General features: G+C 37.4%; 1 protein-coding gene across 2 annotated transcripts in view; it reads left to right on the forward strand.

Annotated features, from left to right (window-relative positions):
- LOC126484943 (circadian locomoter output cycles protein kaput-like) overlaps window positions 1–15008 on the forward strand; it is a 120102-nt gene that overhangs the window by 5473 nt on the left and 99621 nt on the right. For both annotated transcript variants that reach the window (XM_050108547.1, XM_050108554.1), the window contains exon 4: window positions 7710–7801. In XM_050108547.1, the coding sequence (XP_049964504.1) occupies window positions 7710–7801 (92 nt within the window). The remainder of the gene's footprint in view (window positions 1–7709; window positions 7802–15008) is intronic.

Raw genomic sequence — 15008 nt, forward strand, 5'->3', positions numbered from 1 at the left:
GCAACTGAAATGTGCTATTCATGTGTTCAAAAATGCTTTTTCCATGGTCTCAGTTGAAATACCAGTGATAGGAGTGGCCTTTGCCAAACATGTAAACCCATCAATAACTGTAAACAGGTAGTGGGATCCCTCTGACGGCAGAAGTCGCTCCACCAAGTTAATATGTAAGTGCACAAATTTTTTTCAACTGTTGGGAAATGTCCCCAAAGCAGAGGGATAGGTTGTAAAGTTCCATTTTACTCCTTTATCAGGTCCAAGCTTTACTTGCTAGCATCTGGAACTAATACTTACTTTCTCTGGATCTGAGGAATTGCAACAGGAGACAAACAGAACTCTAGAAATATGAAATATTTCATGTAATGTTACTAAAGCTTTGAGAAAAGGCGCAATTTCTGCGATTTGGTAAAGGAATGAGTAATCACAGAAAAGCAGGCATTTAATGCAAAATTATTGTGGTAACCAAGCAGTTTCCGCCTTTTGTTTGCAGACAAGAATCAAAGTACGGGTACCTTTTGGAAATTTTAATACATATCCGTGGAAATCATTCCATTATTTTGCTGTGATGAATTAAATGTGAAATTTGTTTTTTATCGTGTTGTATTGGAATTAAGCTACATTTGTTCCATATAAGCTTCTATACAGATTTAACACAGTTATCCCACTATGTAAAAAGCAGAAAATTCTGTAATGCAGTAAGCCAGTTTAATTTATTGATGCAGTATCTTCATATGTTATGAAAATGGTCAACTTTTCTCGTAGAGAGTGTGTGTGTGTGTGTGTGTGTGTGTGTGTGTGTGTGTGTGAATGGAGGAAGAAGTGTTTGTACTACTATTTCCATACACCCATCTTAATATGTACACAAACACTCATATGCAATGACACTGAGGAATAAGGACAAGAAAGAGACCTGAGGATGCAAGTCTGACTATAGTATTTCTGGCTGGCTACAAACTTGTAAACTATGTTATTTGGCAAAAATTACACATTGTTTGTACCTGTGTATATAATAAAGGGAAACATTCCACGTAGGAAAAATATATCTAAAAACAAAGATGATGTGACTTGCCAAATGAAAGTGCTGGCAGGTCGACAGACACACAAACATACACACAAAATTCAAGCTTTCGCAACAAACTGTTGCCTCATCAGGAAAGAGGGAAGGAGAGGGAAAGACGAAAGGATGTGGGTTTTAAGGGAGAGGGTAAGGAGTCATTCCAATCCCGGGAGCGGAAAGACTTACCTTAGGGGGGAAAAAAAGGAAAAAAGGACGGGTATACGCTCGCACACACACACACACACACATATCCATCCACACACACACACACACACACACATATATATATATATATATATATATATATATATATATATATATATATATATATATTTTTTCGACACAACCACATAAAAGTATTTGACTATTAATTGGTATCAACCACCACTGACCATTATCAGAACAATTAAGCAGCATCAGTTAATGATAAAGCATTACGTGGAGCTTCAGTTGTTCAGCTGTTATCAGTGGTGTGTATGATATCATTCAACTATATAAACCTTTTATCTAGTATCATTAGAGACAGTATAAAATGTTCAAACAACGTATGTTATAATAGTACAACACTACAGACATACTTCATTTGTCACTGTAAACGTGTTTTTTTAATTTAGTGGCTTTTGGTATGTGCCCATACATTCATCTCAAATGTGGAAAGTCAGTTAAGATGTTACAAACATAAGAACAGCACAACACCCAATCCCCAAGCAGAGAAAATCTTTGGCACAGCCAGAAACTGAACATGGGACTCTTTTCCCTCTATAATTTTTACTACCCATACTTCCCTCCATTACGAAACTGACCATTTCATGATGCCGCAGAATGTGTTGTATCATCCTTTTCCATATTTTAGTCAAATTGTACTACAGATTTTTTATCCATCTAATTTTCAGCATTCTGGGTCAATCCATATGAAGTAGTCCAGTGATGGTTGCTTGACCATTTTTAAATATTTTAATTTTTTATATGTGATTGCCCTATATTTGAGAATTTCAAAACAGTTTTTTAAAATAATTTTATCATGCACCTTTACTGGATGGTGGCAATTTTTATTTGTAGGTGCGTGACGATTTTTCAGTCAGAAGACATTAGTGAAAATTTGAATATCTCTGCACTGGGTTAAGTTACAACATTGCAGTTTTCATTATTGTTTTTAGAAAAGTTTCCTCTACAACATTGTCTATAACACAAAATACCCTAAATTCAAAAATAACCAGTCAAAATTGCCTTCAAATTTGGTTTCCAAATTTTCAAAAATCCACTTTTTATGCCTAAAAATAGCAAACAAGGAGTGATTTATGAGAGTCTATTTTTCCTATAGTGAGATATCATACACTACTAGCCTCATATAGAGCAAGAACACTTACAAATGTTTCCTTAATTTTTTATGAATTTTTGAAATTTGAAAAATTTCATTTTTTGTAAAGTTTGGGGTTAGTTATCTCTGGTGGGACTGAATGTAAAAATATGATTTTTGCACAGTTTGTACACCTATGTGATATCTATGTACTGTAAAAAATTCAACATTGATATCTGATTGTGAACAAAGATACGAAGTTTTGAAAATGAGGAAATAATTCACATTACTCTACAACTGATCTTATGGCTGTCGCCTATTTAAATGGGTTATTGTTTCATTGTAATAAAATTTAATTGTGACATGTATTTAGTTAACACTATCACCCAATATTCATTTAGTCTATTTATTTTTAATAATGCATTATTGGAAGGTGCTTTCGCTTTGGTTCTATGGTAATAAAAATGCCCATTTACGTTTAGGTTTATTGTCAGTAAAGAAGTACATTATTGATGGGTGTGGCGTTGTAGAAGTACATTATTGTTGGGTGTGCCATTCTTGTAGTCAGTTTGTTCTGAAACCTCTGTTAGAGTGGATGTACATACTTCAGCAAGAGTGTAGAATGTGTTATATGCTTTACTGGAATGCAATAACATGGTTGAACAGTGCTCTATTGGACAGATAGCAAGTGAAGTGTGTCACAAAGCAGTTTATGGTTCAGTTTCAAAAAACTTGAAAAATGCCAATGACTTTGATGAAGTTACATGAACTTTGTTTAAATTTCAAGTAAGTTCTTCTGTAACATCAGTGTGTGAGTATCATAAGAAGAAATATATTCTGAAGTACAACCATATTTTTGGAAGAAAGTGCTGTGATCCACTTAAAGTTCATAAAAGCCTATTACTAAAGGTTTGATGGAAATAAAACTTGAACATTTGTCCTTGTTATGTGAGAGTGAAACAGTTTCCCAACTGAAACGTAATATGATTCCTGGAAATTCCCTGTGCCCAAATTGTTACTCAAAAATATTTGTTGTGAATCCAGAACCAGAATCATGTAACCTTGTTAATGACATTTATATTCCTAATGGGGAAACTGTTAGCATATTGGATTTTGCTTGTTCTAAGTTAGACGTATCTTGTGCTTTGAAAATAATAAAATTAAGTAGCATAAAAAGAAAAGCAGCTATTGAAAATAATGTACAACAAATTTCAGACAAAATTAGAAAAGACTTAAGATCATGCTTTAATAATACAGATACCATTATTATTTCTAAAGAAGAAGAAAACCTACCACCAACATCATCTGACACTGAATATTTGAGCTTAATAGAAAAATTAAAAATTACATGTTCAGTGACATCTAAAGAGGAAAAAGTTAAAATTTTAAATTTTCTCTCTGACTCTTGGTCAAGAGAAAAAAATACACTATTGGCCATTATAATTGTTACACCAAGAAGAAATGCAGATGATAAATGGGTATTCATTGGACAAATATATTTTACTAGAACTGACATGTGATTATTTTCACGCGATTTGGTTGCATAGATCCTGAGAAATCGGTACCCAGAACAATCACCTCTGGCAGTAATAACGGCCTTGATACGACTGGGCATTGAGTCAAACAGAGCTTGGATGGCGTGTACAGGTACAGCTGCCCATGCAGCTTCAACACGATACCACAGTTTATCAAGAGCAGTGCCTGGCGTATTGTGACGAGCCAGTTGCTCGACCCTCCATTGACCAGACGTTTTCAATTGGTGAGAGATATGGAGAATGTGCTGACCAGGGCAGCAGTCGAACATTTTCAGTATCCAGAAAGGCCCGTACAGGACCTGCAACATGTGGTCGTGCATTATCCTGCTAAGATGTAGGGTTTTGCAGGGATCGAATGAAGGGTAGAGCCACAGGTCATAACACATCTGAAATGTAACGTCCCCTGTTCAAAGTGCCATCAATGTGAACAAGAGGTGACTGAGATGTGTAACCAGTGGCATCCCATACCATCACGCTGGGTGATACGCCAGTATGGTGATGACGAATACACGCTTCCAATGTGCGTTCACCGCGATGTTGCCAAACACGGATGTACCATCATGATTCTGTAAACAGAACCTGGATTCATCCGCAAAAATGACTTTTTGCCATTCGTGCACCCAGGTTCATCGTTGAGTGCACCATTGCAGGCACTCCTGTCTGTGATGCAGCGTCAAGGGTAACCACAGTCCATGCTGCTGCAAACGTCGTCAAACTTTTCGTGCTGATGGTTGTCGTCTTGCAAACGTCCCCATCTGTTGACTCAAGGATTGAGACGTGGCTGCACTATCCGTTACAGCCATGCGGATAAGATGCCTGTCATCTCGATTGCTAGTGATACGAGGCTGTTGGGATCCATCAAGGCGTTTCGTATTACCCTCCTGAACCCACCGATTCCATACTCTGCTAACAATCATTGGATCTCGACCAACGCGAGCAGCAATGTCGCGATACAATGAACCACAATCATGATAGGCTACAAACAGACCATTATCAAAGTCGGAAACGTGATGGTACGCATTTCTCCTCCTTACACGAGGCATCACAACGTTTCACCAGGCAACGCTGATCAACTGCTGTTTGTGTATGAGAAATCGGTTGGAAACTTTCCTCATGTCAGCATGTTGTAGGTGTCACCATCGGCACCAACCTTTTGTGAATGCTCTGAAAACCTAATCATTTGCATATCACAGCATCTTCTTCCTGTCGGTTAAATTTCGCGAAGATCCAGCAGTTTTTGAAGATGATGAAAACAATAGAATGGGCCCAGGTTGCAAAGATAGCAAAAGAATTATTACAAATGGAGTTAAAGTAACAAAGCAGAAATGACTAGTGGTGTCAAATTTAAATGAACTTTATGTAGCTTTCAAAAATTCTCATCCTGAATGCAAAATTGGAAGGTCAAAATTTTGTGACCTCCACCCTTAGTGGTGTATTTTGGCTGGATCCTCAGGGACACACTCCATACGTGTTTGTTTATATCATCAAAATGTCAGACTGATGATTGCGGGTGTGAAACTCAGTTACCAGATTTAATGGTCTGTGACACTAACAGCTATGACTGCAGGATGAGTTTGTGTAATAAATGCCCTGGTAAGGAAGCTGTTATGAATTGTTCCATGAATATGACGAAGAAATGCCAGACAGTATTACCTTCAAACTATGGAACTGACAGGGCAGAAATGATAACAGTGGTTAAATCTCAGGAAGAGTACTTGGAATCTTTAATTGATAACTTACAAAAACTACCACCACTATGTTTCTAAAATCCAAAGTAAGTTTTTGAAGGAAAAAAAGCATAACTTCATGAAACTGAATACATAGCGCTAACTGATTTTGCGGAAAATTTTACATTTGTGATTCAGAATGCAATACAAGGGTACCACTGGGTCAATCAATGACCAGGCAACAGTGCATCCATTTATTCTCTGCTTTAAAAATGAGAGAGATGAAGTTTGCAGTTCTTCAATTTGGAGTCTAAGCGACTACTTGGAGCACAACACTTTGGCTGTACATGCGTTTCAAAAGTATGTGATAAATGACATAAAAGAAAATTTTCACAAGGTTTAGAGGCTGATATATTTTTCAGATGGAAGTGGTAGTCAGTATAAAAACAAAAAGAATTTTCCAAATCTGTGCAACCACAAAGTAGACTTTGGGTTGGAGGCTGAATGGCACTTTTTTGCATCTTACAGTGGTAAAAATGCATGTGATGGAGTAGGAGGTACAACAAAACATGAAGTAAATAAAGCCAGCCTACAAAGACCAACCACAGACCAATTTCTCACAGTACAGGACATGTATGTCTTTTGCAAGGATAATATTAAAGGCATTGCCTATTTTCTTATGAAGAAAGAAGAAGTGGTTCTGCATATGAAAACAACACTTCGAACCAGATTTGAAAACTGTATAGCAATAAAAGAAACAAAGCATTTCTGCAGTTCCTTGGCATTGCAGAAAGCTTAGTTCGATGATATGTAACATTAGAAACCGATGACAAGGCGGCATGTGTGTATGATGGACAGTGGTGGCTTGCAGAGGTTGAAAGAATAAGTTTGGAAAACAATGATGTTTTCGAGCATTTTTACCACCCTGCTGGCCCAAGAACATCACTCAAGAAATCTACTAGTGACAAAATTTGGATACCAATGTCAAATGTTTTATGGAAACTTTCAGTGCTTGAACTTACCAGAGCAACTGGGAGGTCTTATTGTATGTCACAGAAGCTGTCTGAAAAAATGTGTTCTTAACATTCACCACCAGGTTTAGGAACAGTCGCATCTCGAAGGATGTTAATTGAAAATATGTATTTTAAGTATGTCAGAATAATGTAAATGTTAATTTGAGTGATGTTTCCACTTTTTGTATATAATTCAGTATCTTACTTCAATAATAATTGATCATATCCCGCCAATATCACACATGAACAGGCAACAGCCATAAGATCAGTTGTAGAGTAATGTGAATTATCTCCTCATTTTCAAAAAGTCTTTGTTCACAGTCTGATATCAATGTTGAAATTTTTACAGTATGTTGCTATCATGTAGGTGTGCAAACTGTGCAAAAGTCGTATTTTTATATTCAGTCCCACCTGACATAACTAACCCCAAACTTCACAAAAAATGAAATTTTTCAAATTTCAAAAATTCATAAAAAATTAATGAATCATTTGTAAGTGTTCTTGCTCTATATGAAGCTAGTAGTGTATGATATCTAACTGTAGGAAAAAATAGACTCTCATAAATCACTCCTTGTTTGCTATTTTTGGGCATAAAAAGTGGATTTTTGAAAATTTGGATACCAAATTTTGAAGGGAATTTTGACTGGTTATTTTTGAATTTAGGGTATTTTGTGTTTTAGACAGTATTGTAGAGGAAACTTTTCTAAAAACAATAAAGCAAATTGCAATGTTGTAACTTAACCCAGTGCAGAGATATTCAGATTTACACTAATGTCTCCTGACTGAAAAATCGTCGCGCATCTACAAATAAAAATGGCCACCATCCAGTAAAGGTGCAAGATAAATTATTTTAAAAAACTATTTTGAACTTCTCAAATATAGGGCAATGACATATAAAAAATTTAAAATATTTAAAAATGGTCAAGCACTCAATTTTTATTGGACCACTTCATTTGGATTGGCCCTTCTTCTGTAGCACTACATTTCAGAAACTACTGTTTTCTTCATGTCTGTCTGTTTTTTCTCCAATAAACATATCCACATAAAAAATTTATTGTAATGTTTTAATTAATTTTGAGATTCAAATTCTATACAAAATCAAATGTACTGTGTTTTTTCCTTCTCTTTCTAAACGTTTTCAAGAACTAGCTGTTCGCTCAAGAGCACATGAGATTCAGGAAGACTGGAAACCGTCTTTCCTGTCAAATGAAGAGTTTACACACCTTATTTTAGAGGTAAGATTATGATTTAATTTAGATCCTAATTTTTAAAATGTTTACATCTATAGTTTTTCTTACCAGTATAACTTGTTTAGTGTTAGTTAAAAAAAAGGAAAAGGAAATTTTAAAATACTTGTAGAGATGAAGTGATCTCACTCATGAACTAAAAAGGTTTTAGAAATGGGGTTCAACATGCCAAATGAGCTGAGATAGCTGTCACATTGGATATTTACATAGGACAGTGTTAAGTGCTGTTAGAGAGGATTGAAGCAGGGAGGAACTAGCAGACAGGTTGCTTACGAAAAATGCAAGAGGCTGAAAGTATGAAGATATTAAGCAAGTGTAATGAGCATCCAATGGAAATTAAATTTAAGATGATTCAGTGACCACCAGAATGTCAAATTGTTTGTAGGATATTAGGGTAAAATCAGTAAAGATGAAGTTGTCCGAAGTATTCTGGAGACCAAGTTGGTTTTTGTGGGATAATGTAGAATGAAATTTTATTTGAATGCTAGTTAATTGTGAAAAATAGGTAGGCTGAGGGCAGTAACAACAATAACAAAACAACAACAACAACAAAAATAGAAGAGGAAAAGGAACCACAAAGTTTCGGTTTGTTTGTTAAGTTTTTTATAGAGACTTTGTGAATGAGAATGACAGAGTTACCTACTGATTTTGTTTTAGATTGTGTCAACAAGAGCATTAAATTGGTAGCAGGCTTATTTGTTCAAAATTTGTTCCCAGCAGCTATGAGAAGGCATTTTGAAAAATGAGGGGTCGTAGATCATTATTGTTATTATTGTTGGGTTGACATTATGGCAAACAGGCAGGCCCATTTGGGGAATGAAAGGGTGGAATCGACTGATTGAGTTAAAAGTACAATAATTATGCATTTATTGATAATGCTATAATGATAGTTTGAGGAGAACAGTAAGTTACTCTCCTTAATTTCATGAATACACTAGCTTGAAATATAACAACAACCAAAGGAGAGCATTAATTTTGAAATTTTCCACTGTATATTGTAACATAAAACAACCAACTGGTGCAGCTAGCAATTTAATTAATGAATGGCGTTACTCCAAAATCACAGGACACCGGACACTTAACAAACTTTTTAACTAAACTTTTAGCACTGTGTTCCGCTTTTTGGTGCAGCAAGCACAGACAGTACAGAGTGAAAAAGCATCACTGTTCACTTTGTGTGTGGTCAACCTATTAAAAAACAGTAATGTGATAATTGGAGTAAAGACAGTAATTGGGAATGAAGCTTCCCTTGCCATCCCTGGGTGCTTCCAGTGAGAATAGCAGTGTCACATAGACAATGGTACTGAAGGCTCAGTCCACCAGTATATAGAAATAAATTAAAACTTTATAGTTTGTTGATGATATTGTTATTCTGTTAGGGATAGAAAAGAACTTGGAAGAAGAGTTGACTGGAATGGACAGAGTCCTAAAAATTGGTTATAGGATGAACATTGACAAAAGTAAAACAAAGATTACAGAATGTTGAATTAAATCATGGAGTGCTGAGGAAATTAAATTAGGACATGATATACTGAAAGTAGCGGAAAAGTTTCAGTATTTGAACAATAAAATAATTGATGTTGGCAAAAGTAGGCAAGGTATAAAATCCAGGCTTACAATAGCAAGAAAATCTTTTCTAAAGGAGAGAAATATGTTAACATCTAATGCAAATTTAAGTGTAAGGAATTATTTTCTTTAGTCATTTCTCTGCAGTGTAGTCTGATGTGAAAGTGAAACATGGAGATAAACAATTCAGAAAAGGAAAGAATTGGAGCTTGCGAAATGTGGCGCTACTGAAAAATTCCAGAGTCGATTGGATTACTAATGAAGAAGTACTAAATTAAATTAAAGAAAAAAGAAATTTGTGCTTTACTTCACTTAGAATTTGAGTGACAGCTAATTTATTGTTGGAGGGAAGTTGTGTTTTTGTATGTGTGTGTGTGTGTGGGGGGGGGGGGGGGGGAGAGTAAAATCGTAGAGCAGTTGTTCCCAGTTTGGGGGTAATTACCGTCTAAGGGATAAAATCTTATTTTCTGAGGGTTGAAAACAAAAGGGATCAATTGTGTTTCAGTCACGAAACTTAAATTATTTTCAGAAGATCATTAGTTTTATCACTGTAATCCTGAATATAAAAGTTACGTATAAATACATTTTTTTTTTTCAAATTCTAGCATTAATGTGGTGGGGAGTCTGTGTGAGAAATGTATGACACACATCTTCCTGTCATAGTACACTGACGGGGGAAAAAAAATTGCAACACCAAGAAGGTGTCGGACAACATAAACGAAAGTTGGTAGGTGTGTTTCACATCTGAGAGATTATATCCATTCAGATTTCACATCAGTCGCATAAGAGTGGTGCTAGTAGCTCCACTATGAGAATGCAAATCAGGTTTGCTTTAAATATACTCTGTAACAGTCATGAATGTTAGCTACCTTTGAGATTGGAGATGGTGGGTTGATGTTAGTCAAGAATACCTTTAAGGCGACAAAGGCACCATTATCAACATCACTGAATTTGGATGAGGTCATGTCATAGGGCTGCAAGAACCTGGATGTTCCCGCTGCAGTATTGCAGAAATATTGGCAGGAATGTAGCCACTGTACATGATTGCTGTGAGCGGTGGTCACGAGACTCAGAAAAAGACTGGGCACAAGGTGTCCATGTAACTCCACCAAGAGGGAAGACTGCCTTGTTTGGTGTATGGCCCTCGCACATCGTACTGCATCTGCAGCAGCAATTTGAGCTGCAGTTTGCTCTAGAATGACACAACGAACAGTTACAAATCGGTTACTTCAAGGACAACTCTGAGCCACTTGCCCTGTAGCGTGCATTTGATTGGTCCCAAACCACCACCATTTGTGACTTCTGTTGTGTCGAGCAGGATGTCGTTGGAGGGCAGGGTGGAGCTCTGTTGCATTTTCTGATGGAAGGTGTTTCTGTCTCGGTGGCAGTGATGGCCATGCGTTGGTTAGGAGGAGGCCTGTTGAGTGTCTGTAACCAACGTGTCAAGGTGCTACACACACTGGACCTACACCTGGAGTTATGATCTGGGGTGCAATTCGTATGACAGTTCCAGTGTCATGCACAAACAGCATTAACTGTCCCTGTACTGACCAATCAAGTGCAACAGTCATTGGAATTTCATCGTACGAAGTGACATCCAGACGTCTACAGCACGATGCATGCACTTTTGCATGCTTGCATTTAACATTCTTGCACTGCCAGAAATTAATGTACCAGATTCACATTTGCTATGGCGTATATCATGCTTACATTAACCTGTGATCGTGGAATTTTGAATCACTGAAATATGTTACGTAGACAAATGTATTCATGAAATTTTGTTACTCTACATTAATCATCTTGTGATGCTGCATTTTTTTTCCCCCCATCGGTGTGTTTAGTACTTTGTACCATGCATCTGCAGCAGCAAAATTGATACATATTCATCACATGTGTTTAAACATTTTATGAACAGGCCTTCTCCAAGTTGTACATTATTGCCACAAGTGATCAGAGATTGCTTCACTATTTATTTTGCAACAACAACTGAACTGATTGACAACATAACAACAGTAACTTTTTAATGGCTACTTCACTGCCCCAGGCCATACACAGTATTATTATTATTATTATTATTATTATCATTATCATAAGTAGTAGTAGTAGTAGTAGTAGTAGTAGTAGTAGTAGTAATACAACCACCACCAGTGGTCAGACACAAAGAATTGGCAGCCAGAAGTCTTCCAATTTCTTGTAGATAGAAGTAAGGAATCCAGCAATCAAGTGAGTTACAGACAGTAGGCCTAATTATTTTGTACATATTTTATGTGGTTGATTTTAAATGGGACATAGAAAATGGATGAAAGAAATGTCTCTAGAGAGAAAAGTGCTGTTATGTTGTAAGTGTCTACCCTCAATGTGGATAACTTTCTGTTTTGAAGAGGAATTGTCAGTAACACTCATAACGCACTGAGAATTTCATCATCGTTCCATTTAAAAAGGAAAAAAAAAAGGTTGTTAGAAATTGGCTCATTAGTCTGCAGTTTAGTAAGACATCTACAAAAACTAAATACTTTTCACCTTTTGTCATTTTAAAAATAAGTGTTTGAAGGTAAACAGGTTCAACTGAATATAGGATGCAGTGTGGTGATATAAAAAGATCGATGCGTGAAATATATAACATCTTCCGCCATCATAACTTAGTGGAAGATCTTGCCAAGAAAATAAAGGTCCCATGTAAAATTACTTATCGGGCTTGAAGGTTTGTATCCAATCAATCATCAACGAGTGTGGTGCAGTGGTAGAAGACACCAAAAGGAAAAGCAGAAGTTTTAAATTCCGCCAGGAGGATCATATGGACATACCAATGTTTGAGTGACAGACTACCACATGGAGGACATAGAAATAGACGTCCTAGCACTGATAAGCAAGTGAAATAGTTGAACACAAATAAGTCACCAGATCCAGATGAAATCACAGCATTGCAGCATTGACACTGTACCTAGCTTGCATTTCTCATGAATCTCTTGCTCATCGCAGAGTCCAAGCAATTGGAAAAAAGGCACAGGTGACTCCTGTGTGTAAGACGAATAAAAGAATGGATTCTTAAAATTGCAGGTCAATATTCTTAACAGAACACATGAGCATATTTTAACTTTGAAAATATTAAATTTCCTTGAGGTGGAAAAGAGTGTGTCTGCAGATCAGCATGGATTTAGAAAGCATTGCTATTGGGAAATGCAGCTTGCACTTTTCTTGCATGATATCTTGTGAACCGGTGGTGAAGTGCAACAGGTGGACTCCATTTTCCTAGATTTCTGGAAAGTGTTTGACATGATGCTTCACTGTGGACTGTTAAAGATCTGAGTAACGAAATAAATTCTCAGATGTGTGACTGGCATGAAGACTTTTTATGTAATAGAACCCAATATGCTGTCTTGAAGAGTGAGTGTTTATCAGAGAAAATTATATCATCAGGAGCTTCAAAGGAAGTGTAATAGGACCGCTCTTACTTTCTACATACAAAAATAAAATGATGTTTGATGATGCAGTGTATTGTACAGCTCAGTGTCATTATTGAGTGACTGTAGGAGGATACAGGATGACAGAATTTCTATATAGTGTGGTGAATGGCAGCTTACTCTAAATATAATTTAATGCAGAGGAGTAGGGAAAACAGCCCTTTGTTTTATTGAAATACAGCATTGCTGGTGTGCTGCTTGGCACATTCACATTGATAAAAATATCTAGATGTAATGTTGCAAAATGATATGAAATGGAATGAGCACATGAAGTTGGTTGTAGGGAAAGCAAAATGTCCACTTTGGTTTATTGTGAGAATTTTAGGCAAGTGTATCTCACCTATCCAGGAGACTGTGTATAGAACACTAGTGGAACCCATTCTTGAGTACTGCTAGAGTGTTTGGGGTGCCCGCCAGGTTGGATTAAAGTAAGACATTAGAGCAGTTCAGAGGTGCAGTGCTAGGTTTGTTGCTGGTAGGTTCGATCAACATATGAGTATTATGGAAATACTCCCTGAGTCCAATGGGAATCCCTGGAGAGACAAAATTATATTTGTGAAACATTATTGGAATTTTAGGGTACCAACATTTGTGTCTGAATGCAAAACAATTCTTTTCCCACCAATGTGCATCTCACCCAAGGACGATGAAGACAAGATAAGAACAATTAAGGCTTGTACGGAGCCATATAGACAGTTGTTTTTTCCTTGTTCCACTTGCAAGTGGAATAGGAAAGGGAATTACTAGCACTGTTGCAAGGTACCCTCCACTGTGAACAATATTGTTGCTTACAGAGTGCAGATGTAGATATAAATAAAATTTAAATATATAACAACAACAACAAATTTCTAATCTTACTAGCTGAGCTTGATTCAGAGACCTTGTATTCTTCACAGCTTGTTTGCTTTATTACTGATAAATATGTGAGTCTTATAAGCTTTTGATACAGGGTGTTTCAAAAATGACCGGTATATTTGAAACGGCAATAAAAACTAAACGAGCAGCGATAGAAATACACCGTTTGTTGCAATATGCTTGGGACAACAGTACATTTTCAGGCAGACAAACTTTCGAAATTACAGTAGTTACAATTTTCAACAACAGATGGCACTGCAAGTGATGTGAAAGATATAGAAGACAACGCAGTCTGTGGGTGCGCCATTCTGTACATCGTCTTTCTGCTGTAAGTGTGTGCTGTTCACAACGTGCAAGTGTGCTGTAGACAACATGGTTTATTCCTTAGAACAGAGGAATTTCTGGTGTTGGAATTCCACCGCCTAGAACACAGTGTTGTTGCAACAAGACGAAGTTTTCAATGGAGGTTTAATGTAACCAAAGGACCAAAAAGCGATACCATAAAGGATCTGTTTGAAAAATTTCAACGGACTGGGAACGTGACGGATGAACGTGCTGGAAAGGTAGGGCGACCGCGTACGGCAACCACAGAGGGCAACGCGCAGCTAGTGCAGCAGGTGATCCAACAGCGGCCTCGGGTTTCCGTTCGCCGTGTTGCAGCTGCGGTCCAAATGACGCCAACGTCCACGTATCGTCTCATGCGCCAGAGTTTACACCTCTATCCATACAAAATTCAAACGCGGCAACCCCTCAGCGCCGCTACCATTGCTGCACGAGAGACATTCGCTAACGATACAGTGCACAGGATTGATGACGGCGATATGCATGTGGGCAGCATTTGGTTTACTGACGAAGCTTATTTTTACCTGGACGGCTTCGTCAATAAACAGAACTGGCGCATATGGGGAACCGAAAAGCCCCATGTTGCAGTCCCATTGTCCCTGCATCCTCAAAAAGTACTGGTCTGGGCCGCCATTTCTTCCAAAGGAATCATTGGCCCATTTTTCAGATCCGAAACGATTACTGCATCACGCTATCTGGACATTCTTTGTGAATTTGTGGCGGTACAAACTGCCTTAGACGACACTGCGAACACCTCGTGGTTTATGCAAGATGGTGCCCGGCCACATCGCACGGCCGACGTCTTTAATTTCCTGAATGAATATTTCGATGATCGTGTGATTGCTTTGGGCTATCCGAAACATACAGGAGGCGGCGTGGATTGGCCTCCCTACTCGCCAGATGTGAACCCCTGTGACTTCTTTCTGTGGGGATACTTGAAAGACCAGGTGTACCACCAGAATCCAGAAACA

This window comes from Schistocerca serialis, chromosome 1 (assembly GCF_023864345.2).
Source record: "Schistocerca serialis cubense isolate TAMUIC-IGC-003099 chromosome 1, iqSchSeri2.2, whole genome shotgun sequence".
Classification (NCBI taxonomy): domain Eukaryota; kingdom Metazoa; phylum Arthropoda; class Insecta; order Orthoptera; family Acrididae; genus Schistocerca; species Schistocerca serialis.